Source organism: Plectropomus leopardus, chromosome 7 (genome assembly GCF_008729295.1).
Source record: "Plectropomus leopardus isolate mb chromosome 7, YSFRI_Pleo_2.0, whole genome shotgun sequence".
Taxonomy (NCBI): Eukaryota; Metazoa; Chordata; class Actinopteri; order Perciformes; family Serranidae; genus Plectropomus; species Plectropomus leopardus.
Genome location: NC_056469.1, coordinates 19,212,083 through 19,239,767, shown reverse-complemented (window position 1 = coordinate 19,239,767; position 27,685 = coordinate 19,212,083). Strand labels below are relative to the sequence as shown.

General features: G+C 38.8%; 2 protein-coding genes, 1 long non-coding RNA gene and 1 pseudogene across 3 annotated transcripts in view; 3 read left to right on the top strand and 1 right to left on the bottom strand.

The window, feature by feature from the left end:
- The first annotated feature begins 711 nt into the window (after window positions 1-711).
- Window positions 712-2,182, top strand: LOC121945963. Its single transcript, XR_006105984.1, has 3 exons — window positions 712-774; window positions 1,777-2,000; window positions 2,140-2,182. It is a non-coding gene; the product is annotated as an uncharacterized LOC121945963 (long non-coding RNA).
- A 3,234-nt stretch (window positions 2,183-5,416) lies between these two features.
- Window positions 5,417-11,278, top strand: LOC121945627 (myelin-associated glycoprotein-like). Its single transcript, XM_042489911.1, has 10 exons — window positions 5,417-5,479; window positions 5,654-6,010; window positions 6,100-6,396; window positions 7,304-7,561; window positions 7,646-7,906; window positions 8,547-8,813; window positions 8,920-9,216; window positions 9,333-9,423; window positions 9,714-9,783; window positions 10,369-11,278. The coding sequence occupies exons 1-10, from the start codon at window positions 5,434-5,436 to the stop codon at window positions 10,660-10,662; spliced, it is 2,238 nt and encodes a 745-aa protein (XP_042345845.1). The 5' UTR covers window positions 5,417-5,433; the 3' UTR covers window positions 10,663-11,278.
- Window positions 11,279-14,253: 2,975 nt separating this feature from the next.
- On the top strand, window positions 14,254-21,224 carry LOC121945628 (annotated as a pseudogene).
- A 709-nt stretch (window positions 21,225-21,933) lies between these two features.
- Window positions 21,934-27,685, bottom strand: part of si:dkey-24p1.1 (uncharacterized protein LOC556718 homolog) — a 19,978-nt gene continuing 14,226 nt past the window's right edge. The window contains exons 15-17 of the mRNA XM_042489910.1: window positions 24,254-24,348; window positions 24,112-24,178; window positions 21,934-22,549 (exon numbers count right to left, since the gene is read on the bottom strand). Coding sequence (XP_042345844.1) covers window positions 22,334-22,549; window positions 24,112-24,178; window positions 24,254-24,348 — 378 coding nt within the window. The 3' untranslated portion in view covers window positions 21,934-22,333. The remainder of the gene's footprint in view (window positions 22,550-24,111; window positions 24,179-24,253; window positions 24,349-27,685) is intronic.

The window sequence follows — 27,685 nt, the reverse complement described above, 5'->3', positions numbered from 1 at the left end:
AAATAGCTCATGGATGTGATGGTTGGAAAGGGATCCAAAAAGAGCACACAATGCCCACTGGAAATTATTCTGATTTAAGTACTACAGTATTTGTTTTCACCTAAATTCAGTTGAATATCAGTACTATTTGTATTAACAACTTGATTGTCTATTTAAGCAATCATTTTTTAAAATAATGAGATTAATGAGATGGATTTATCCAAGTCTCTTTCTGTTTACCTTTCCTCCAAATGAATTGACATTAATCTCAGTTCACTTCATTTCCTCTTTATCTGTTTATCTGTCAAATAACATGTTCTGATGAAACAGTGACTATGTGTGCAGAAAAACATAAGTATTTCTTTTCTTTTTTTTTGTCGAATATGCAAATCAACGGCTAACTGTTAAAATCAAATTTATATTTTATTATAAATCTTCAGTTGAAGAAGATTTCACATTTACACGTGTGATTTCTTCAGAAAATAACCGTGTCACTACAGTGTAGGAGAACATTAAAACCCTGCTGTTGTGCTGAACGCCACTCCCCAGTCAAATCTATCAAAAGCCACGTTTGCCATCAACACAAGCCACCAGTCTGAAGTGACTCAGTTGTTGGATTATTACCACTGACCCTTCAATGCTGGTAAAACCTTTTTTGCTTCTTTATCAATAAAAAACACTGTAATCAGATATACTTTATGATCAAGTTAGAAGTTGTGTATTTGAATCTTATATGTTCTTTTTATCCTCAGAAAACAAAGACATTGTATGCTGACCATCATTTTTTGCTGTAAGGTAAGACTTAAAAACTTTGAAAACTCAAATGACTGTGTCTGATATATCTTGTTAGTTCCTAATCTAGTATGTACAGAAAGAAATATTTTATTTCTTTGTCACAAACTTAAGTACATTAACTTAAGAAGTTCAGTTTAAAACTACTACGACAGTTAAGTCTTAATTAAGGTCCAGCGTTTCCTAATTAGTACCCATTTGTTAGACTTCCTTTCATTTATACTGATTTTATATTTTTATATTTCATCTCTGCAAAACTGTTCTGTCAGTTATAGCTGGTGAACTTTTCAGAATGCAGTTTTGCATACATATGCAAAACATTTGATCTCGGTAGAAAACATCTTTATGTTTGCGTACTCATTCATCAAAGTGACAGTGGAGGGAAGCAAATTATTTCTCTTTCTTAGAGGTGAGACCCATGTTTTTGTGTCTGAGTGACTAATGGGAGCAACAATTCATGAAATTGGTTCAACATTGATGGAGTGCTTCAACCAGCAGCAGTGAAACAGACTGCAATGTAATCCTTGCAACCAACTTCACATTCCTCATGCAGGTCCATTATTAAATGGCTTGTTTTTGCCTCACTTTGTTGTTCTAGGTGTCTGATAACATTTATGGAAAGGATCCCTATAGAGACAGACCTTTTTTGTTTAGAGTGAGATCTCTCTTCTTTTAACAGAAACAGCCTCAAAATTACTATAGTCAAGTCCCCCAGACTCCATCTAAATAAAAAGTAGTTTTATTATCGTAAAGCACACTGCATTCAGAGCCGAATGTGACTCACTTCTGTATGCTGTTCACACTCTTTGTCTTTCCTTGACTTCCTCTTTACTTGTCAAATCACAAAATGTTTTGATGAAAGTGAATATTTATCTGAAAAAATATAGGTGTCTTTTTCTCTTTTTAAATGTACACATTAATAGTTCACTGTTAAAATCACATTTATATTTCGTTAGAAAATTCTGATCACAGAAAAACTGACATTTAAACGTGTGATTTCTTCAGGAAATGACGAGTCATTCAAAACCCTATTGTGCTGAACGCCACTTCCCAGATACATCTTTCAAAAGTAAAGTGTGCCATCAACACGTCACCAGTCTGACCTGACTCAGTTGTTGGAGTATTGCCGCTTACTTAGTCCTCTTCTTCCTAAGTGGGAAACAAGGCTTCAACGATCTGACGCCATTCATCTAATTTTTTGTCTTGTTATCTTCTGAGCCTCGCCCCAGGTAAGTTTCATAAAATTATTTCCACTGCCCCCTTAAAACTTGTAAAATCTTAAATTGCACCTATAAAACACAAATTAATACTTAATGATTAAGGGAGGATTTGTTTATTTAAATCTCAGATATGTTATTTTTTCCCCAGACAATAAAGAAATCACCTACTGAACATCATTGTTGGCTGTGAGGTAAGATTTAATTTTCAGGAAACTCAAATGATTCCATATCTGATTTATCTGGTTGGTTCATAATGTGGTTTTGTACATAAACAAATGATTATTTCTTTGTCACACACTCACCAAAGTGCATCAAATAAAACTGTTTCCTTAAACAACTTAGATGTACTTGTTCAGTCGTAATTAAGTTAAAATGGTTAAGGTTTCTTTATCAGTACTCATGTGCTTGATGTGTGTACTTTTACCCTAAATTTCATTTAGAGTGTATATGCTATACTTCATCTCTGCAACATCATTTTGACTGTTATGGCTGCCTAACTTTCTAGATTATGGTTATGCATACATATATTAAACATTTCACAATAATGAACAAATAATAAATAATTATATTTCATTTCTGCTTCCTCATTTATTGAGGTAACAGTGGAGGGAAGAACATTATTTCCCTTTTTTTAGCAGTGAGACCAGTTACAGTATATGAGGTAAGACTGAAAGTATTGAAGGTAAGACTGAATTTTCAGAAAACTCAGATGACTGTGTCTGATTTTATTTTGTTAGTTCATAATGTAGATTTGTACAGAAATAAATTATGTCTTTGTCACAAACTTACTTAAGTACATCAACTTAAGCAGTTCACTTACAATTTAAAAAATCCTGCTACATTAGTTAAGTCTTAATTAATGTTCACAGTTTCTGTATTAGTACCCATTTGCCAGACTTACATACATTTATGCTGAATTTTATCTGTTGTTTTCATTTTATATTTCATCTCAACACCGTCATAGCTGCCTGCCTTTCCAGACTACAGTTTTGCATACAAGTGTATGCAAAACATTTCATCCCAGAGTAAAACATTATGTTTGTGTTATGTATCTCATATATCAAAGTGACAGTGGAGGGAAGCAAATACACTTTAAAATGCACTACAGTTTGATGCAATGATGAATAAAGAAGAACAATGTTGTACAACTTTTGACATCCTGTTAAATTTTACTGCAAAACTTGTTTTCCTACATGCAATTATGCATTCTTTATAGTTCTTTAAAAGAAATCGTATTCCACTGTGGAATTGATACTAGCAAACTAGTGCTTCACTGTTAAAAGCTTGAAACAAGTAATTACTTTCAGCAACAAAAATTAAACTGACAGAAAGGAACTGCTAAGTAATAATATTTTGTTTTATGTGTCAAATCGTCAAAGTATTATGTGGATTTACTGGATTTATTCTCTCATACTCTGGTTAGTCATACTACAAATGTGAAAAGGTAACCTCTTTTTTTTTCCAGCCCTAAATGGAACTCCATCATATCATGTAAATAGACTGCTTAACCTCTCAGCTGTGCATTTAAAGACATAACCACTGAAAAGATGTTTGAAAACTTACTTGTTCATGCTACAACAGTACTATCGCGGGTAATTTATAGATATTGTTTCTTCAGCACCGTATCATACCACAATCTTCACTTTGTAATACAAGCTAATGTGCGAGCATCCCATACAATATTTAGCCCCATAGGGATCTCCCTCCAGCCTGATGCCAGCTTACTGTAGTGACAGACACATTCCCATCATGCCTAGTGGTGGACTGAGTAGTTTTTAGTTTGCAGTTAAGTTTGCTGTTTTATGTTCCAAAATGCAAATATCACTTTCTGTCAGTGTTTATGACTTATCTGTACAGAACATGATGGTAACGCTGGCTCATTACGCTGTACCTTTTTTTTCATAGCTTTAGTGAGTTTGCTGTTACATTTCAGGATTCTAGCCACAATGCTATTACAGTTTTTTTCGATTGCTAAATCACGTTTTTCAAAACTTTACGTTTTTTTCAAAACTGCACACACAAAACTCCAAACATCACACACAAATTGCTAAACCCTGGCATCCCTTTGCAAAACAACGTGTTCACAAAATGGAACTGGTGTTTTCATTTGGTAAACACAGCCATATTTTCACATGACACACACATACCATTCATTGAATAAACACAACTAAGCTTTTGGCTGAACACTACCAAGCATGTACAGAACACTGAAGAGCAAAATTGAAAACACAATTATAGAAATGGAACACACTGAATCAATGACAATGCCCACTTCTCTCATAGACAAACATAAAACACCACACAAATTTTCAGACAAAACATTTTATTTTTAAACGCCCCCCCCCCCCCCCCCCCCATCCATAACCATAAGCATCATGGGGCATCATGCCTCCAGTTTCTGTCTGGCCAGAGGGCCTCATCAACATCGCAGGCGATGTCCTCCTGGTCCAAACAGCGCTGAAAGAACCGCCTAGAGTGCCGCATGAAGCCCTGACAGGCCTCAAAGCCCACATCTCCACAAGCCTCCTCCATGGATTGAAGCAGTGGGACCTGGCTCTGTGGGTTCCTTTCATACACCTTCCACCTCTTCCTCCTCTTCCTATTCCTCCTCATCCTCCTCCTCCTCTCATTCGTACCCCTCTCCTTCTCTGACTGTTGTCTCTGTTCTCCATTGCTCATCAAACAAAACAGAGGGTCAAGCCTCCTTTTATGCTGCAGGCCTTGATTGCAAATTGCTCACCAGACCTGAAAGTTTAGAGATTTGAATATTTGTGTGTTGTGGATTGATGCTTTGAGATTTTATGTGAAAAGTGTGTGCAAACCTGAAAAATTGTGTGTTGTGTTTTGACAACAAGGTGATGTGAAATTGACATCAGAGTGTAAAGAAGGAAAGTCAGAGTTCTAATATGATAAGGAAATCTAAAGTGGTAACAAATTGAGTCAAGTGATTGGGGACAGCAGTAAAGGTTGTGAAAATTGTGCCTAATTTTTGCTTTTTGTGTTTTAGCAATTGCAAAAAACTAAAAGTATTGAGTTCTGTCCTCAATTTGATGAGATGATGTCAGACTAATTTTTACAAAAGCATTATCTCCTCATCATCAGAAGGAATGTCATAACTTCAAAGATCATTTGTATGGTCTTAAAAGGAGAAAATTGATACAAGCGTCTACGTTTAATCACCTCAAAACAGTTGTTTCTCATCTGTTCTGGCTTCAGAGCAAACAAACTGTTTAATTGCTCTTAAGGATTGAATTGCGGCCAGTTTCGCTTAATACTGATCCAAATTTTATAAACTGTTATTCCCATTAGTTACTTAGATACAAAAATATGGGGGAAAAGGATCCAGGTTAGAGAATACCAAAGTTACCCTTTAGCCAGAAAATTTAATTTATTTGATTCTTTTGTGTCTGTTACCTTTTGGCAGGATCATCAACGGAAAAGTATGACAGGTGCTGTAAAGGTGTTCTTCATATGTTGTCTGCTTCAAGGTAGGCTTACAACTTTTAAATGTTTTATGGATGTCTTACAAATGTTTACAATATCTGCTGTTATTTTTTGTGATGATTTAGTTTAATATTGTTAACTTTTTGACATTTGCGAATTGTTGGAATGCTTAATTTACATTGGCTGATATTTCTTCTGTTTCTTTTGTTTTATCTCAGGGATTTTATGCCAACAATGGGAAGCATTAATGCCTGTGGCAATCAGTGGACTTCGTGGATCCTGTGTGCTGATCCCCTGCACTTTCAGCTTGCTCACAGGCTGGGAACAACACCTGGATGATTCCTGTAAAGCTATTTGGAAAAGAGGCTGGAGTCAAACACCGGTTTTTGATTCCAGCCTCACTGGTAGCTTAAACGTCCAGCAAGGCAACCTAACAGGGAGCCTGCGTGAGAAAGACTGCACTACCATCTTCAATAATCTGCCATCAAACCATTTTGATATTTATTATTTCAGACTGCATTGTAACAGCGCTCTGAGGTACAGCTTTAGCCAGCGTGTTGTGATCTCCACTAGAAGTTAGTGTCATGTGCTGCTATTCTTGCACATTTAAACCCACATCTTTTGGTATCCCACTTGCCATTTCCTCTTTGTTTTGACTCCTCAGATCCACTGCCCAAACCTACCATAACTCCATCCTCGCTGGAGGTGAAAGAAGGGACTCCAGTGAGGCTGAACTGCACGGCTGTATCTCCCTGTCCCGTTCTTCCACCAGCTCTGACGTGGACCCCCACTATAGGTGACATTGAGGAGAACATGGAAACTGAATCTGTAACCTCTGTGATGAACTTCACCGCTTCTTACCTCCACCATGGACAGAGGTTATCATGTGCCGCTCTCTACAACCGACAAGCCGGTAACAGCGACCTTCTGTATGAGAAAAGTTTGACCCTCCGTGTTCTTTGTGAGTATGCTCCTGGCATTTTCCGTGTGTTGTCATTGTTATTGTATCAGGTGTTGTTTCATATCATATCATCTCATTGGCTACATTCAAATCTGATCTGATTCTTTCACGGTAGTGTTGACAGAAATTTAATTTTTATTTTAATTAATTAATTTAAATTAATTTAATTAATTTTTATCCAAACTTATCATGACCACTTTCATATGTGGTCCTAAATCAGATACATATCCAATAACTGGCCATGCGATCGCTCTGAAAATGGTCATATTTGCATTTATTTGTGTTTTTCCACATCAAACTTAACAGCCCAAGTACAGATATCTCACCAGACAGGACAGTACGGTCCATTGATACAACAGAAGTCTGCCAAAGCCGTACCGCTGCTGCAGTAACCTGACTGCCAAACTTTATCTGATAGTGACAGTTTGCCAACATGCCTTAACAATGCTGTCAGAGTGGCCTGCTTCAAAAATACGATGTTTCTATTGTTTTTCTGTGTGTGATGTTATAGGTTCATGTGAGGCGCTTCAGGGTGGAGATCTGTTCACATTGATCTCATATATGGGTCACTTTAAATATAATATGAACAGTCTAGGTAGAAAGATAAAATCTAGGTAAATAATAAAGATTAAGAGAAGACATTAATTATTACAAAAATGTTGATATAATTGGGTGTATTTTATCATAAGTCTTGACAGTTTGTCATTGCCAAGAGCTATATGTGAAGATCGGTACCGATCTCTCATTTGTCTGTTAAATATGAAGCTACAGCTACCAGCTGGTAAACTTTGCTTAGCACAAAGACTGGTAACAGATGGAAACTACTAGCCTGGCTCTGTCCATAGGTTAACAAAATCAGCCTACCTCCACCTCTAGAGCTCACTGGATTTTCGAAAATCTCTTCAAGATCCTCCAAACAACACATCAGTCAGCGACTCTGGCCCTGTCAAAGAGGGCAGCTTGGTGACTCTGACCTGCAAGGCCAACGCCAATCCAGCTGTGGACAGCTACACCTGGTTCAAAGTGGATGGAGATCAGGTGACAGCTGTGGGTTTTAAGAACAGGCTTTCAACTACGGTCTCAGAGGTGGACAGCAGATTTTTCTGCAAAGCCAGTAACAGCTACGGATCTCAGAACTCATCCATCACTCAGATAGACGTACAGTGTAAGTCAGAGTGACACAGAAATACCCATGACAAATAACGACCAGCAACATGGATTGAATTCATACTTATTTTTATTTTTCCAGTTCCTCCAAAGGAAACCAGTGTAATCGTGGACCCTGATGGTCCGATACTGGAGGGCAGCTCTGTTACTCTGCTCTGCAGGAGTCGTGCCAATCCACCTGTGACCAACTACACCTGGTACAAAGACAATGAAGAGGATAATGAGCTTGGATCTAGACTGGTAATAAATGACGTGGACCCGAGTCATAATGGTGACTACCACTGTGCAGCAAAAAGTGAGCTCGGGGAGGAAACTTCAGCGCAGATTCAGCTGGACATCGAGTGTAAGTTTGTTTTCCATAGTAAAAACTCTGAGAGTAAACATCCAAAGTGGGTGTTTCCTGTGTTCAAAGAATGAACATGGCCCATCCACTTCTAGCTCACCTTACACCACTGAGCTAGTTAACATGACAGCTCAGCTGAGGAAGACAGCATTGATGTCTATGTGTCGCACTTTCACAAGCACAAGGCTTTTATCCAATGTGTGCTTCCTTATGTGTGATGATACAGTTGATGGGTATAGTTTAGAAATAGAAAATATTTCCAACATGAAACTGCTCACAGCCAGGTCTGTGGATTATCTTTAGTAACCAGCTCATGATTTTTGGCTGAGACATCACTGTTGAGTTTTTGGAGAGAAGGGAGACATCTCTACAGCCGATATCTCGAACACTTGGCAACTCACACCAAAGCAATCTAGATTGATAAATCTGTTGCAAGAGATGTTAGATTATTTTCACCATATCTCATTATTTTTGTTTTATTGTATATCTGCCTCTACCGTCAAAGCAAGTCCCTCCAAAATCCTCCCGGAAAGAAAAATTTGAATACTATTATAATCATTAGAAGTTATTTTGCATTCTAACAAATTAGCAGTAACCTTAGGCGTGGACACATGACTAACAGAAAAGCTGTGTTTTTCAGATCCCCCGAAAAATACCTCGGTGTTGGTTGACCCCTCTGGTCCAGTGCTCGATGGCAGCTCTGTAACTCTGACCTGCTCAACCATCGCCAATCCAGCAGCTGTTAACGTCACCTGGTTCAGAGTGGCTGGAAGAGAAGCGGAGATGGTGGGCTGTGAGCGAGACTTCACCTTCAATGGAATAAAACTCTCAGAGGATCAGTATTACTGTGAAGCTCTAAACGTCCACGGAGCTGAAAACTCAGAGCCTGTCAGTATTGATGTCACATGTGAGTTTATTTTTCTCATCTCTTTATCTCTGATCATTTAATTTTTTCCCCAACAAGTTTGAACAAGCATGCAAAAATACACATTTACCTTCTCTCTCTGTCTCAGTTGCTCCAGAGATCTTGCCTTCTTCCCGCTGTGTCCAGGTTCCATCCCTGATTCAATGTACCTGTGACAGCCAGGGGAACCCGCCTCCCTCCCTTGTTTGGGAATTGGCCAAGGAGCCTGTCAATCACTCTGCTGTTGTCCCAATCAGGGAAGTTCCCCTAGGAAGCGTTGGCATGAGGAGTGTCATCACCCTGTACCATCTGGAAGATGACATGCCCTCTCTGGTCTGCGTCAGCATCAACTCACTGGGCTCTGATAGTTTTGCATTCAATGTTTGCTCCAGCAAAACTCAGCAAGGTAGAGAAATTTGCAGGATGCTGCAATCACATCACATTAATCACATTAACTTTTCTCCTGCATGATCTGTCTCTCTTGGGTTTTACGAACTGATATGATTTGGTGGGACTTTTCAGGGCTCCATGCTTCATCTGTTATGATCGGCTCTGCAATTGGAGCACTGGGGATGCTGCTGGTGTGTGTCCCGCTGCTTCTGATCTTTTGCAGGTAAGTACATGACAACATCCAATAAGACATAAGCTGACACCCTATTGTAGTATTGTTAACAGAAGCTTTCGGTAATTGGTTTTAAAATGAGACAGGAAAACACTTTGAGGTTGTCGTCAGAGGTGTGACTTGGATGGTGACCGGGCTGACACTCACTTTCACTGGGCAACTATGGCTGCCCCAGAACATCTCTAAATATGACCATGAGATGACAGACTCTCAAAAAAGATATTAATAAATTACTGATAAATTACAGCACATGAAACAGTTGTTTTTTTTGATTTTCGTAGGAAAACAAAAGGCAGCCTGTCATCTGATAAGGGGATGGTGGACAAGTCCAACTTTTTGGTTACTCAGGGGGTGAGTTTACATCTTTTCACACACCTGTATATGCAGTGATGTAAATGCTTAAAGATACACTAAAACAGAAAGTGTCACGTGACCAGCAAGCCAGCACTGAATATAAGTATAAATAAAACTTTTTACTTTGAAACCTGCAATTAAATAAGAATGTTGAGTGTCATTTATGTGTCCAGTCAAAAATTCCTAATACAGTATATGTCATCAATGCTATAAAAAAACTGTGTCATGAATACATTTTCAGTATGATGTAAGTGTCATAAAATATGTTATTAAAAATGTCAAAATATAATCTTTTAAAAAAATCATATTACACAGTCTGCCTTAAAAAATGATAATCAAAAAACCCCACCATAGTATCATATGTGTTCATTTGTGCAGATCATCTCGCTAAACAAAATGTGAAAGTGTCATTAATGGTTGCCAACAATGAGTTTTTTTCTACAGTAGCCACAAGTCCAATGGCAAAATGCCATAGGTTTTTTTGACTAAACAGGGTGACACTAACTTCTGTGTCAGCCTACAAAAAAATCATCTGTGAAGCACTCCATTACTGAAGCAAATCTCTTTTTTTTATTCCTGTAGACAAACTCTTCAAATGTGGATGAGACTTATGCCAATAAAGCCATTCTGAAAGAGGACGGAGTGGCAAATTCTTCAAAAGTAGATGGAATTTTTAACAATACAGACTTTCTAAAGGAAGAAAGTGTACTGGAGGATGACTTTCTCCAGTATGCCAGTGTGGACTTCACCAAACTCAAAGCCAAATCACAGGACAAGCTTGGGGAAGGGGAAGTTAGAGGCCTGGCCTCCAAGACGGATGAGTATGCTGAGATCCGTCTGCACTCCCAAGGAAGCAATGGAGGAGACGCAAAGTAGGAAGAGACAATTAATGACACTCATTTGGGACAAGGAAAAGACACTGATGATCTGGTGAAAAGATAGTTGGTGAAAGTGTTATGGATTAATTTAAGGGCATTTGACAGTCAAATCACAAGATTTGGGGTTTCAAAGAGCTTTATGACTTTACCAGGTCTCTGGTTTCAGTTTTCCACAAGCTGCTCAGCTCAAAAAGTCTGTAGCAGAGGCAGAAGAAACTGCACTGCAGGCAAACTTATTATAAGTAATACCACACACTTTGATGGCTTTGATTTTAGCGCTTAACTTTATCACTAACTCTTTTTGTGTCTCTTTACTGAAAAATACACTGCAAAACAAAATAACCATAAAAATAATTTTAATACAGTGGTAGGTAGTTGTACCACAATCAGCCACAGTAAATGTTCCCTTTAAACTCATGGCCTTTATTCTTCTCTGTAGTTCATTACTTCACCAAAATGCTGCAAATACAAATCAAAGTTGGCTGTTGCAAGAGCTGAATTCAAGGCGTGTTATTAAATGGAGCATGGACCCATTTGTTTTGCACTTGTTACTGCACGCCTATAAAGCAACGAAGCACTAAAATTGACATTTATGGAGTGAAAATAAAGTGATAAAACCCTAATGAAAACTGGCTGTGTCTGTAAGGTAAGAGTATATAACTCAGATTTGACCTCTGAGTACTGCTACTTCTCTTCATCAGAGCTGCTGAAGTCTCTGCTGACTCTCTTGTCCAACTTTTTTTTTTTTTTTTTCAAATAATCTATCCACTGGAATAGTTTATATTTTGCAATGACAGCAGTAAAAATAAAGGGTGGCTTGATACCACTTTCTCATGTCCCATAGCAATACTGATGCAACCTTTTCTCCTCTCAAATGTTCTCAAATGTCAACAACAATAACAACACAACAACAACCCCCCCGCTCAAAAAAACAAAATACTGCAACACGCAGCCTATGGTGTTAATAATAGGCTGCATTTGTATGGATGGACTTTTCTTTTAGATATTTTTGCCTTTAATCAATAGGACAGCACAAGTGTGAAATGGCAAGAGAGAGGGAATGACATGCAGCAAAGGCTTGAGGCTGGAATTGAACCTGGGGCCACTGTGGTGAGGACACAGCCTCTGTAAATGGTGCGCCTGCACTATCCACTGAGCCACCAGGCACCCTGAATGCACTGTTTTCAAACTGCCATCTAAAAACACTATGCTCAATCTGTATAACATATATGCCACTCCTTCCCTTCCAAAAAAACTAAAAACTAAGAAAAAAACATGACTCAATTATGCAATACTGCTGCATACAGAGTACACAGAGTTTGCAGCAGCATATATGATTTGTTAACACCATTAAATTATTAAACATTTTATCTTAAGTGCAACTTTTTCCAAAAGTATTAATCTGAGTATTTAGAACAAAGGAATTGTAATTTCAGTGTAAAACCGGTATAATTTAACACTCTATAGGCTGTACCTCAATGGCAAAACAAGACAAGACAAAACAAAACAAAATAAAACACAACAAAACATGTTGTAATGTAGATAATGTAGCTTAAATAACTATAAAGTAACATAGAAATAGCATCTCCAGAATAAACTGTGCAGTGGAACATGATACATGGCATTGTGAGGCACACACAGCAAAACGTGTTGTCTATTATTGCACCAGATATCAAGTTAGTTGCATTAAAAGAAAAATAATTAAAGTCCCAGTGAAATGGAGGGGTTTGGGTGGAACCACAGACTGGACATGAGTGCTCGGCTACAGTACCGTGTCCAAGCCCAGGTTTCAGCCCTGTCCTTGCCTGATAGTTACCATGTGCAAATGTGAAATGTTCAAATCAACAGTTTAGACTTTAAATCACATTTATATTTTATGAGAAAATTCTGGTAAGAGAAAATTTTACATTAAGATATGTTGTGTGATTCCTTCATAAAAAAACTGACAAGATTTGCATCACTGCAGTGTAGAGAGAATCAAAACCCTGTTGTTGTGCTGAATGCCACTCCCCAGAGAAATCTTTCAAGAGGCAAGTGTGCCATCTACACACAGCACCAGTCTGACATGAGTCAGCTGTTGGATTATCACCACTGACCCTTCAATGCTGGTAATACTTTTATTTGCTTTATTATAAATATAAACATCATTCAATCTGATATCAGCACCATATATGCTTATTGATAAAGTTATGAGTTGTGTATTTAAATCTCTTTTTTTTCTGCAGAAAAGAGACATTTTATGCTGAATGCATTGTTGGCTTTAAGGTAAGACTTAATAAAAATAAAAAACTCAAATGATTTCATGTCTGATCTCCCTTCTTAGTTCATAACACATATTTGTAAAGACATAAATTGTAATTTCTTTGTCACAAACTTATTTTAGTATATAAACTTTAGCATTTCACTAAAACAATTTAGAAATACTGCTACATTATTGAAGCCTTTAAGGTTCAAGATTTCTTTATCAGTACATTTTGCTTGACTTGTATACATTTACAAAAAAAAAAAAATTCTGTTGTTTTGATATTGAATTTCATTTCTGCCACATTCTTCTGACCATTATATATGCCTGATTTTCCAGATTATGGTTTTGCATACATATGAAAACCCACCAGTGTGCTAACAGTTAATGCAAAAATGAATAATGAAGAATGATTTTGTACAGGGACACTCTAACTTTTGAGTGTCCTTTCAATTTTAATGCAGAACATGTTTTCTTACATGACTTATGAATGCATTATATTTCTTTAAAAGAAGTAGTATTCCACAGTGTTACTGATATTGTGCTTCTGTGAAAATCTTGAAACAACACAATTACTGGGAATAACTTTATCTAACAATCAAAAGTGACAGGAAGGACATGTTAAATAGCAATCTTTAATTTTATGTGTAAAATCAACTTAAGTAAATTTTCCTCAAGGAAATGGGATTCATTCTTCATTACCCTGGCAACTCATTTTGCATTAGTTAGGGTAAGGGTATCAGGTATTTTCAAATTCACCATACTCCATTTAATTTAACATACATTTTATCATTGTAAAGCATACAACATTCAAAGTTGACAGAAGTAAAAAAAAGACTTCCAAAAGCTGTCTTGGTTTATCTTTCTACTGTTTCACCAATCACCGGCTCTGGTTTGGTTGAAATAAACTCTTAGTATACACAGTTAGATGTGAAAATGTGGCAGCTTTATTCACACTTAAAGCACTGTTTATTTAAATAATGTGTTGGGTGATGGTGATTTCAGAGCTGTTTTTATAAAAAAAAAAAAATGTCTGTCTCTAAGAATCATTTCCTTATATTGCCAGAAACCAGCAATCTAAGTCTGTCGGTGGCAAAAACAAGCACTTTTAGTGGATGTGCACTCAAGGTGCTTAATTGCCCGTAGGAATCACATTGCAGCCAACTGGAGCCCTCTTGCTCAATATGGATCACTTTCAAAAACTGTGGTTCCCATTAGTCATTTAGACAAAACATTGGAAAAATGTCCAATTTAGAAAATACCAAAGTTACCCTTTAATCAGGAAATAATTCTTAATAGATTGTTGTGTGTCTGTTCCCTTTCTGTAGGATCATGAGCATAAAAATAATGACAGGTGCTGTAAAGGTTTTCGTCATGTGCTGTCTGCTTCAAGGTAGGTTAGCCACATCTGAATGTTTAAGTGATATCTTACAAATGTTTACAATGGCTCAAACTTTCTGGATGTTTGCTAATTTTGGATGGTTTAGTCCCCATTAATGTTAATATTGTGACATTTAATACTTTCTGGAATTCGTTTGTTGTGTTTGCCAGTCTTGGCTGATATTTATTTAGTTGCTTTTGTTTCACCTCAGTGAGCTTAGGTCAACAATGGGCAGTCTTCATGCCTCAGACGGTGGAGGGACTTAGTGGATCCTGTGTGCTGATCCCCTGCACTTTCAGCTTGCTCACAGGCTGGGAACAACACCTGGATGATTCCTGTAAAGCTATTTGGAAAAGAGGCTGGAGACGAACGCAGGTGTTTGATTCCAGCCTCACTGGAGAACATGCAAGCTCAAATATCCTGCAAGGAAACCTAACGGGGGTCCTGCACGAAAAGGACTGCACCACCATCTTGGACAACCTGCCATCTGACCATTATGACAGCTATTATTTCAGACTGCAGTGTGACAATGATCTGAAGTTCAACTTTAAAACAAGTGTTGTTATCACCACTCAGAGTTAGTGTCATGTGCTGCTATTCTTGCACATTTAAACCCACATCTTTTGGTATCCCACTTGCCATTTCCTCTTTGTTTTGACTCCTCAGATCCACTGCCCAAACCTACCATAACTCCATCCTCGCTGGAGGTAGAAGAAGGGACTCCAGTGAGGCTGAACTGCACCGGCTGTAGCTCCCTGTCCCGTTCTTCCACCAGCTCTGACGTGGACCCCCACTATAGGTGACATTGAGGAGAACATGGAAACTAAATCTGTGACCTCTGTGATGAACTTCACCGCTTCTTACCTCCACCATGGACAGAGGTTATCATGTGCCGCTCTCTACAACCGACAGGCTAGTAACAGTGACCTTCTGTATGAGAAAAGTTTGACCCTCCATGTTTTTTGTGAGTATGCTCCTGGCATTTTTTCTGTGTCTTGTGTTGGGTGATGTTTCATATCATGCCATTGCATGTAATCTCATTTTAAATAGTTTGATGTTAAGACATGCTATGAAAAATCTACTTATGTTGTTGTTTATCCTGCTTCGACATAATGTCTGCTAAAATCAGCTTATTGCAGATTTGGCAAGAATATTGCTTCACAATCAGGCAACACAAAAGTTGGTTTTAGCGAGGCTGATGACAGATTCTACTTGATAATGCTTTATGATTATAATAATCTAAGTAGTTATAACTTGTATAAGGTGTATTGTTATAATGTCTTGTTATGCTGGCATGTCATTTAGTTAAAGGAACAGTAAAACATTGCAGAGAGCTAGATGACACGATCAACACCACTCTTACATCTGTCTCTTAAATATGAAGCCACAATTACCAGCTGGTAAACTTTGCTTAGCACAAAGACTGGTAACAGATGGAAACTACTAGCCTGGCTCTGTCCATAGGTTAACAAAATCAGCCTACCTCCACCTCTAGAGCTCACTGGATTTTCGAAAATCTCTTCAAGATCCTCCAAACAACACATCAGTCAGCGACTCTGGCCCTGTCAAAGAGGGCAGCTTGGTGACTCTGACCTGCAAGGCCAACGCCAATCCAGCTGTGGACAGCTACACCTGGTTCAAAGTGGATGGAGATCAGGTGACAGCTGTGGGTTTTAAGAACAGGCTTTCAACTACGGTCTCAGAGGTGGACAGCAGATTTTTCTGCAAAGCCAGTAACAGCTACGGATCTCAGAACTCATCCATCACTCAGATAGACGTACAGTGTAAGTCAGAGTGACACAGAAATACCCATGACAAATAACGACCAGCAACATGGATTGAATTCATACTTATTTTTATTTTTCCAGTTCCTCCAAAGGAAACCAGTGTAATCGTGGACCCTGAAGGTCCGATACTGGAGGGCAGCTCTGTTACTCTGCTCTGCAGGAGTCGTGCCAATCCACCTGTGACCAACTACACCTGGTACAAAGACAATGACGAGGATAATGAGCTTGGATCTAGACTGGTAATAAATGACGTGGACCCGAGTCATAATGGTGACTACCACTGTGCAGCAAAAAGTGAGCTTGGGGAGGAAACTTCAGCGCAGATTCAGCTGGACATCGAGTGTAAGTTTGTTTTCCATAGTAAAAACTCTGTAAAAAAAACTGATGACAGACAACAAAACTGTGTTCATATGCTGAATATAGCCCAACTGTATATCCAGCTGTGGTCACGCAAACATGATCAGAAGCCAAGACTCAGTCACAGGGCAACACCATAGTGTCTGGACTGTGGACAGTAACGCATTGTTGCAATGCGTGACAACCTCAATATCCTTTCTATGTTAGTGGTTCATCATGACTGAGCTCTGTTGTACAGTAAGTCCACATGTGTGCCAGTGTGTTTATGTGTAGGTGTTTTGTCTGGTTTCTGTCCTTTATAGGACATCTCTTCCAACCATAGAAAATGAAACCGTTGTCTCATTTTATTCAATTCAGTATTACATTCAGTTTATAAAGGCAAAGGTAAGTATTTATAAACCTTTAGAGCATCTAAAGACAAACAAGTTTTCTCTGCATACTTCGTTTACTTTTCACTTATCTGTATTAAAAAGGACTGTGGCCTCCTTTAATCACTACTAGTATATTTGATGATATCACATGATCATCTTCAGCAGAATCATATAAGGGCCTTCAACCCAAAAGAAAGATACATATTTTGACTCCTAACTGTAGTGCTTTACAGTTTTCAGTTTGTTTTAATATGAGGTGTGGCGTGTTGGTGATTTCAGCCATAGAGATGTCTGCCTTCTCTCAAATATAATGGAACTAGATGGCACTCGGCTTGTGGTGCTTAAAGCACCAAAAAGCTCAGTGTGCATGTAGCGCTAGCTCACCTAGCACTAGTGAGCAAGCCGGTGTTACAGCTCAGCCAAAGAGGATGACATTGTGATGACAATGTTAACATCACGCAGTTACAAGCACCAGTGTCTCGTCCGTGAGTGGATGTCATGAAATATATTGCTGTTGAGTTTTTCAACTTTAGTTTTTGGTGCTTTGAGCACCACAAGCCAAGTGCCATCTAGTTTTCTTATACTGGAGAGAAGGCAGACATCTCTACAGCCGATATCTTCAACACTTGACAGCTCAAATTAAAACAAACTAGACTGATTAAAAAAAAAAAAAAAAAAAAAAAAAAGATGTATTCTTGATTTGGGCGTGAACTGTCCATTTAATAGATGATGTTGAGATTCAAAGTTGATTTATGACCTTTGAAAAAAGATGATCATGTTTTCTTGAAAATTGAACATTGCAGTATTGTGGGTATTGCAAAAGATGTGTCAACATATGTGATTGTTTTTGTTACACTTTAAATCTGCCTCCATTGTCATAAACTGGATAAAGCAAACTTACTTTTTTTTTTATTCCAAATCCCCCCTTCAAAGAAAAATGTATAATTATCATCACAATTATCCTCACTTAAACTTCTCTTTTTGGGAGGTTTTACATTTTGTGCAGGCCCGCATGTCAAGGGAGTGGTCTGGGCCACCCCTGACATCTGATTGGAAACCTCAGGTGCCACCCCATCATTATTGGCTATCTGCCTAGTCAGTTTAAACTGTTCAATGACTAAACTGAAATTTATTTTATAAGTGCAGTTCTTAAACCTGAGGGGCATTACTGTGCCAGAGTAGTGTCTAGCCTGACTAATTTTTACATACAAATAAATGAAAACTATTTTAAAGTTTGTAAAAAGGCTTATTTTTTTCACACTTTAATTTTCTATTTCTATTTACTTGTGAAGGAAAATTTTCTTTAATAAACTATGGACACCCTTTAACCAAAACTATAAACAGGAAAGTAAGACACTGCAATGTTAGTAATCAAAGTAGGTATGTGTAATGGAGACAAAAACAGTATGTTCAAGCTACTCTGAGCACGGCTGCAGTGCTTGTAGTTCATTTTTACCCCTACATGAGTTATTGCCCTACTTCGGCCACCCAAGTAAAAAAAGTCTGGACTTGCCGCTGATTATGTAACACCAACTTGAGGTACAAAATCAAACCATGAATTGACAAAACCCTACAGCCACAAAAACATCCATGAATCAACCTAGAAATAATTTCTTGGAAGAACTTATTGTGCATTCCAACAAATTAGCAGTAACCTTAGGCGTGGACACATGACTAACAGAAAAGCTGTGTTTTTCAGATCCCCCGAAGAATACCTCGGTGTTGGTTGACCCCTCTGGTCCAGTGCTCGATGGCAGCTCTGTAACTCTGACCTGCTCAACCATCGCCAATCCAGCAGCTGTTAACGTCACCTGGTTCAGAGTGGCTGGAAGAGAACCGGAGATGGTGGGCTGTGAGCGAGACTTCACCTTCAATGTGACAAAACTCTCAGAGGATCAGTATTACTGTGAAGCTCTAAACGTCCACGGAGCTGAAAACTCAGAGCCTGTCAGTATTGATGTCACATGTGTGAGTTTATTTTTCTCATCTCTTTATCTCTGATCATTTTAAACTTAACAAAAATACACATTTACCTTCTTTCTCTGTCTCAGTTGCTCCAGAGATCTTGCCTTCTTCCCGCTGTGTCAAGATTCTATCCATGCTTCGATGTACCTGTGACAGCCAGGGGAACCCGCCTCCCTCCCTTGTTTGGGAATTGGCCGGGGAGCCTGAATCACTCTGCTGTTGTCCCAATCAGGGAAGTTCCCCTAGGAAGCGTTAGCATGAGGAGTGTCATCACCCTGTACCATCTGGAAGATGACATGCCCTCTCTGGTCTGCGTCAGCATCAACTCACTGGGCTCTGATAGTTTTGCATTTAACATGTCCTCCAGTGAAACTCAGCTAGGTATAGAAATCTGCATGATGCTCAAATTCTAATTAACTTTCCCTCTGCATGATCTGCCTCTCTCTGGTTGAACTGACCTAACTATTTTTGCGGGACTTTTCAGGCCTCCACCCTTTGTCTGTTATGATTGGCTCTGCAGTTGGAGCACTGGGGATGCTGCTGGTGTGTGTCCCGCTGCTGCTGCTGTTCTTTTGCAGGTAAGTACATGACAACATCCGAAGACATAAGCTGACACCCTATTGTAGTATTGTTCACAGAACCTTTTGGTAATTGGTTTGAAAACGAGACAGAAACACAGTTTCAGAAAATTGTCAGGGGTGTGACTTGGATGGTGATGAAAATAACAAAAAAACCTAGCATTTTAACAACTGTTTTTTGGTGTTTGTTGTAGGAAAAGAAAAGGCAGCCTTTCACCCAACAAGGGGATGGTGGACACTTCTGATATTTTAGTTACTAATGGGGTGAGTTTACATCCTTTCACACAAGTATGTATGCATTGAAGTAAAAACGTAAAGATGCACTAAAACAGAAAGTTTTGAACAACCAGCATGCAGCACTAAATTTAAAGTACAACTCAAACGTTTCACGAAATTAGCTTTTTACCAGGGGTGTTGAACGATTGAAAAAAAAAAGTGATTAATCACAGAATTTTAAAAGTTAATCACAATTAAATGTGGAAATTTATATTGTTAATTAATTGCGATTAATTGCATTTTCTTTTAAATCACGTTTACAATTCCATTTTTTGGTATTATTAAACTGTTATGAAGTACATATTGACAGGGTTAAGCAATTCTCACCAGATTGTCATGATAGCAAGAAACTGTCAGAGTTCAAGGGACCCCTGTGAAATGACCATGCCATTTTTTACATTGCTAAAATTTAAATAAACTCAAGAGTGTCATTTAGCCCGCCTCCCTGACAAGCTGGCATGACTTTGGTGCCCCTGGATTTCTTAGGTCCTTTAGTTTCACATGATACCAGTATTATCATTGTGTCTTGCAAACTCAGCCAGGTACAGCCTCCTAAAGACGGGAATGTTGCCTGGTGATTATTGAATAAGAATTTTGAGTGTCATCTCTGTGTCCAGTCAAACAGTCATAAAATGTTTTATAATGTACTGTGTCATCGATGTTTCAAAAACAGTCATGTTACAGTATGCTATAAAATGCCAGAGTATGGCTTCTCTTAAAAATTGAATCCCAAAGTATGCCATTAAAATGTTATAGTATAGTATGTCATATAAAAATGCTATAGTGTTGTATGCTGTAAAAGCAACACAGGATGGCAAAATATGGTAAAGTAAAGTATGGTAAAAGAGCAACAACAAAAAAGTCATAGTTCATTATGCAGTTTCAAGTAGCATAAAAGTCATAACATAGTATGTTGCCATAAAAGACAATAAAAAAAGTCAAAGTATACTATGTTGTCCCAAATATCATGAAAAAGTAATTTTATAGTAGGTCATCAAAAATCATGAAAACAAGTTATCATGTAATAAAAAATAAAAATGAAGCAAATGTCTCTTTTTTTCCCCTGTAGATGAATTCTTCAAAAGTTGATGTGATTTATGCCAATAAAGCCATTCTGAAGGATGAAGGAGTAACAAATTCTTCAAAAGTAGATTTGACTTATGACAGTAAAGTGATTCTGAAAGGAGGAGTAGCTGAAGAAGACCCTCTCCAGTATGCCAATGGGGACTTTGCTAAACTCCAAGCCAAATCACAGGATAAGCTAGGGAAAGGGGAGGTTAGAGGCCTGGCCTCCAAGACAGATGAGTATGCTGAGATCCGTCTGCATTCCCAAGAAAGCAATGGAGACACGAAATAGGAAGAGACAATTAATGGCACTCATTTGGGACAAAGAAGAGACACTGATGGTCTGGTGAAAAGGTTATGGATTAATTTAAGGGGATATGACAGTCAAATCATAGGATTCCAGGCTGTAAACAGCAACATGACTTTCTTAAGTCTCGCTTCAGTTTTCCACAGTCAGCTCAACTCAAGCAGTCTGCAGCAGTGGCGGTAGAAACTGCACTGCTGGCAAACTTATTTTAAGTAATACCACACACTTGAAGCTTCAAGTTTAGCTCTTAACTTTTGTCACTGTAACTCTTTTTGTTTTTTTTTAACAGAAAAATTCAAAATACAAAATAACAACAAAATAATTTGAATACAATGGTATAGGTACACCACAATCCACCATAACAGTAAATGTTCCCTTTAAACTCATGGCCTTTATTCTTCTATGTGGTTCATCACTCTAGAAAAATGCTGCCACATTGATTATGCTTCTGTTTATATTTGATGGTTTAATATTAACTTTTGTCTTAGAGTTAATTTATTAGTTAACACTTTTGTGCAGAGTGAAAGAGGCAGTTGTACAGTTTGTCACACTTTTTAATTGATAATTTTGAAGTAATAATTTTGTTAAAGCTCTAGTGTTTTGCATTTAGTGGCATCAGACGCCGCGGTTGCAAAATTGCAACTGGTTACATGTGCCAAGCACGAAAATGCATCTACAGCCAGTGTTTTATTGGTCTGCTCTGGGCTACTGTAGAAAAATATGGCAGAATACGTGCAAGAGGACCTGCTCCACAGAAAGACATAAACAGCTCCTTCTAAGGTAACAAAAGCACGATACTCTTTTTCACATACTCTAATGAAATCATAGTTGGGAATGTTCTATGCCATATCTGCAACTACAGTAGATGCCCCTAAATGCTACACACTGGATCTTTCAAAACATTGTTTATGCTTATTTAAGTAAGACAAAACAATGAAAGACATTCTTCCTGCACTTTAATTTGCAGTTACATAGTTAGACAAGAGCTGAATTTAAAGCATGTAATTAAAATGAACATTATTCATATGGCACAATGTTTCAAAATGCATATTTCATAAACAAGCCTGAATAAAAGGAACTGCTGCAAATCATCAAAGCCATGTCATCTTGTGCTGTTTACAAATGTCACAGTAATGTCAAAAATTTTTTACACAAATGCATGTTTAGACAAAACAATTTGTTTTGGTGTCATGGTTTTGCTCACAACATATGTATATACACTTCCCCCCTCTGTTTGGTACTTGTTAAAGCAGAGAGGTGCCAAAAATGATATATTTGGAGTGAAAAAAAGTGATAAAAACCTAATAAGTAATTGCTTGTACTTGTATAAGTATTTTAACTCACATTTTGACCTGAGAGTACTGCGTCTCATCTTCATCAGAGCTGCTAAAGTCTTTGATGGCTCTCAGATGTCCATACTTTGCTTTGAAGCTCACCTGCGAATAATTGAGATCCCCTTCATCCTCACTGGTGTCTGTGTCGTAGTTTAATGGATGTGGACATTTGGGTGCATGTGCTGTGCTGATGTTCTCGTAGTCCTCCAGCCTTTCGTCACTCTAGGAGGGTAACAGAGATGGTCACCAGATCATGACTTGTCATAACTTCTCACAGAGTTTGGTTTTTATGTTAAAGAACTTTATATTAATAAAACGTTGATGCTTGTGAGGATTTGGAGATAATGTTTCCCTTCATTAAATCATTTGTTACAAGGGATTCATTTATAATTCAAGCTGCAAACAGCAATGAAAGGGCCCTCGCACCCCCCCCGTATGTCTGGGTACTGGTTAACTCCAGCTAAAGCAGTCATTCATTTCTGTGAAAGCTGGACGATACATGCAGAGAGTTTGGACCCTGGAGTGAGATAATTCCACATCATCTTGGTGTACATCATTTGTAGACCAAACCATGAAAATTTCATGTAAATTAAAACATAACTGTCTTGCAAGGCTTACTTCCAGTTGCCAGTAGGTGGAGCTATTAAGACTAGTGAATATTGTCATACAAATGGGTTCAGGAGGGGCCCTCATTGAACCCAGGAAATTGTTGTAACTTTGGTGTACATTTTCAGATCTGCCGAAACTTCCTGTTTTAGATTTAGGTTGCTGATTCAAGTCTTATCTGGGACAGGTTTCTTTTGAGGGCTGCTGTCTTAGCACAGAGATAAAAGGAACATCAAAAACATGCAATGAGTTAGGTTCGTCTCAGTGGGTAAATCAGATGGTTCGTGTGACTGAGGTTGTTGGTTCAAGTCTTATCTGGGACAGGTGACATTTGACTTTTATGGCATAAATAAAATAAAATATTGGTGGATATATCCAACCTCCAAACCTGTCAGGAGCCAAACCTCCTGACACATTGCATGTTTTTGATGTTTCCTTTAGCCCTGTGCTAAGACAGCAGCCTTCAAATGCCACCTGTCCCAGATAAGACAACCTCACTCCAGGGTCCAAACTCCCCGCGTGCATTATCCGACTTTCACAGAAATTAACGGCCCCTTTAGCTGGAGTTTATCAGTACCCAGACATACGTGGGGGTGTGATGGCCCTTTCATTGCTGCTTGCAGCTTTCATTATTGTTTGTTGTAATAAATTGTATTGTATGCCAAATAAATCGCATTTTTGGAGGTCTAAACATGCCCAAAAACTCATGAAACTTGGAATGCACATCCATTCAGATTTTGGTGTTTTCTGAAACAGGTGTTGCAAAATGGCTCCACAGCACCCCTAATGTGTAGTTTTACCTACAATTACAAAATTTGGTACACTCATGTATCATGCTGAGACGCACAAAAAGACTCTTGGACCCACCCCCCAAACCCAACAGAAAGTTACCCATTTTGAATTTTGTGCTCACTTTAGGTGCTTTCCACCTCTTGTACTATTGCGAACTTGTCCTACAGGACTAATCTGATCGTCCAAACTTAACCCCTTAGTGATTAAAAGTTATCATAGGTTTGTGCAATTTTTTTCCTTTTTCCTGTGGTGCAGCGTAATATTTTGATGTTTCGCCCGGTCGGTGCTCAGCCCCTAATTAGGAAACATCAAACAGTGGACAGAGGCACACAGATGTACTATACAGAACATACTTTTTCTTTTCTAGGTTAAAAAAAAATTCTGACCTTTTTAGGAGGCTTTTGCTTAGACACCATGGCATACACATCCTCTGCTGCTTTTGCCTGTTTATTCCTAGAAAAAAATAACATCATAAAGTTATCATATAATATTACCTTCCTTGTTCTGGTGTATGAAAAATAATCTCACTTTTGCTTATTTCCAAAGTGTAACGAAGCATAGTTGAGAGAATCATCCTGTGTGTGTCCTCCTTGTTGTGTGTTCGGCTTTTGTGCAGAAGGACCCTAAGCAAATGCAAACAAAGGACATCAGAGGAAATGCAGTTGCAACTGAATCAGTTCATTCATGCCTTAAAATGAAAGCTGGAGGTTGCCTAGTAATATATTTCTAGGCAAGATTGAATACTGAATGATTACTATTCTAACTGTGAGGACAGTGCTACAGCACAGTGGCCAATGCAACAGATTGATCATTTAAAGATAATTAAAACTTACTATATTTATGCCATTTTAGACATACTGCAGTATGATTTTTTCTGCTATTTTGGACGACATACTATGGCATTGTTATGCTATTTTGGATGTCATACTATACTATGAGAATTACATGACATTTTGGACGACTTACTGTAGTACGACTTTTTTATGACATTTTGAAAGACATACTGTCCTATAACTTTTTTTATGTTAATTTTGACAACATACTATGCTATGACATTTTTAAGCTATTTTGGATGACATACTATGCACAGAATTGCATTAAAAAGTTATCCTATAGCATAGCATTTAGTATGTCATCCAAAATGTAATAAAAATTTCATACTATGGTAAGTCCTCCAGAATGGCATCAAAAAAAGTTATAAGAGTATAGTATGCCATTCAAAATATGACATTTTCATGACAATTGGGACGACACACTATAATATGTTTTTTTTATGCCATTTTGGATGACAGACTTTCATGACGTTTGGGACAGCAGTTGTGAAACATCTTCTGATGCTAAGCTAGGGCACATTATCAATGATGTTTCCTGAGGCCATTGGGTGTTTTGGGTCGAACAACAGACACCCTCACTCAGACGACCCAGCTGATGCTGATCACGCCTGAACATGTGCCCTAGCAGCACTCTCCCTTGGATCAACTCTCTTGATCCAGAGCCACCTGGAATCTTTCTCAGAAGCTCCCATGTTGTCCAAGTTGGCCCTACTTCTTCTTTCGCCTGTGATCCCAAGTGCTATGTAGGCTCTACAGAGGGACTGCACTGCACAGCCTCTACACCCTACTTCCACAGGGCAGCACATTGCCTTCCAGCCTTGTCTGTGGCAGTTGTTGACCAGGCCCTCGTACTTCCCCTCTTCAGCTCAAAAGCTGCCTCCATTCAGTTTTCCTGTGGCACTGTTAGTTCCAGCATGACCACGTTCTTTCTTACCTCTGATATCTCTGATGTCGGGTCTGAGGGTGGTGTTGGCAACATGCTGGGGGAACTTGAGTTGCCTACCCAAGTCCATTGACAGCTGCGAGTCCAGAGCAGTGTTCATAAGTCCTAAAGCTGTCTATTACTCCTGGCCTCTCTCCTGCTCTGATGAAGCTGATGGTTCGCACTGTGGACCTTAAGTGACAGCAGTTTGTCATTGCACTACAGATGCTCCCAGGAGATCTTCCTCTCCACAACTTGTTCCCATCTGGTCCAGGCGCCTTGCTAATTCATTCCCACTGCTCTGGTGGACCTTTCCTCCTTGACAGCAGGTCTCACCTCTTTTTGGACCAGTTGCCCTTCACTCCTTTCCCTGAGTCTTTTTATACCTGGGGTGTTGCAATGGTTCCTAGTCCAGCTCCTCCTCTAGTCAGTGTTCCCAACATGTCTCCATGGCGCAACTGTGACTCTGCCTGCTCTACTGCTGCCTCTGCTCTTCATTTCCTACCAGTCTTGACTGTTAACACTGCCCCTGTGACTTTAGGGTCACTGGACTCACAGAGCTGCAGCACCTCCCTCACACGCAACACCTTGACCTCCTCCTCAATGGATTTAAGTGGAGCCTAAACTTGCAAGTGTTTTCATATAGGGCGATGCTACTCAAGCTTCTCACCGCAAAAACTGCCGATCTAACCTAGTGTCATAATCTTATATTTAGATTAAAAAATCTAGTTAGTCTTGTTTTAAGTATAAATGGATTATCTAGTGCTGACTAGGAAAGATCATTTGACTTAATTCAAGTAAATATCACTTGCCTGGTCTTGTTAAGCATCTTTGTCTTTTTCTGAGTTATTTTTAACTAGATACAGGAGACAATTCTGGAAACATCCACTTCAGGTCTATAGAAACCTTATTTTAAGCACTAGTATGTCCAACTAGGCTTAAATAAATTGCTTGAAATTAGTGTTTTTGATCTTATTTCAAGATTTTATGGGCTATAATGAGAGTCACACAGTTTTACTGGTTTTAAGACATCTTAACAAGCAAAATTTGCTTACTGCACTGGCAGCCAAATTTGATTCTTTTAAGTGCAAGTATGCTTAAATCTAGGGTGTTTGGCCTTAAATTTGACAGGGCATTTTTGCAGTGCTCCAGCCATCTCCTTTGGTAGCAACAGACTCTCCTTTCAAGGTCTGTGCTGGCAGAGTTGGGAAATTCATATAGAAGCAGCCTCAGGATCCTTTCCAGAATCCTGTGTTGGTACACCCAAGCCCTGAATTTTCCTGGGAGACCCGTCCTGTCAACAGCTTTCAGCAGTCCCTGCAATATATATCCCTGAGGCTGCTGTAGAAGATCTTCCCGTGGTTTGTCACAGGCTTCTCAGAAATGGTAGGAGTCTCTGTTTCTAAAATAGAGAAGCCGAACTTATCTGCAACTCTTCTCTCTGCAACACCAATGACTTGATTTTTCTGTCTTCGAAGGACATCCTGGCCCATCCCATTAGCCTCTCAAATCCCTTCAGGATCCATCTTCCTCCAGGCACTGACTCAGGGGTCACTGTGTCCATGAAGGCCTGGAGAGGTGGTTGGCAGATACTTGACATTGAGATGGGGCCTCTCCACTCTGGTTTTAAGGAATTCACCAGCATGTTCATTTCCAGAGCGAACAAGATCAGTGAGATTGTGCAGCCTGTGATAATCTCCAGTCTGTGCCACGCAGATAATGTAGGCCCTACTGAGACTCTCAGACTGAAATCGCTGGAGTAATCCTGAACGAAATGGACCATGGTGCCTCTCTAGCTTCTTCAGGACCAGCTTGTGGAACATATAACTATAGGTAATGGCCGGGTCTAGCCAAAGCACCACCAGAAAACCCTTCTTTTTCTTGACCTTTCTGAGGAGCTGTGTGACAATGCCTGTGTGCTCGAGACAGCTACAAAATGGGAATAAAGGCCAAAAAAGGCCAAAAACCTCATAATTTAGCATGTCAAAAAATGGCCACAAAGGCAATAGTATAGCATGGCGAAAAAGTCAAAATTTGACCGCTCCTAAAAATGGCTGAAAACAACATAGAATAGCTTGTAGAGACGCATATTGGTATACAAAGTGGGAATAAAAGCCAAAAAAGGCCAAAAAAACTCATATATTAGCATGTCAAAAAAATGGCCACAAAGGCAATAGTATAGTATGGCGAAAAAGTCAAAATTTG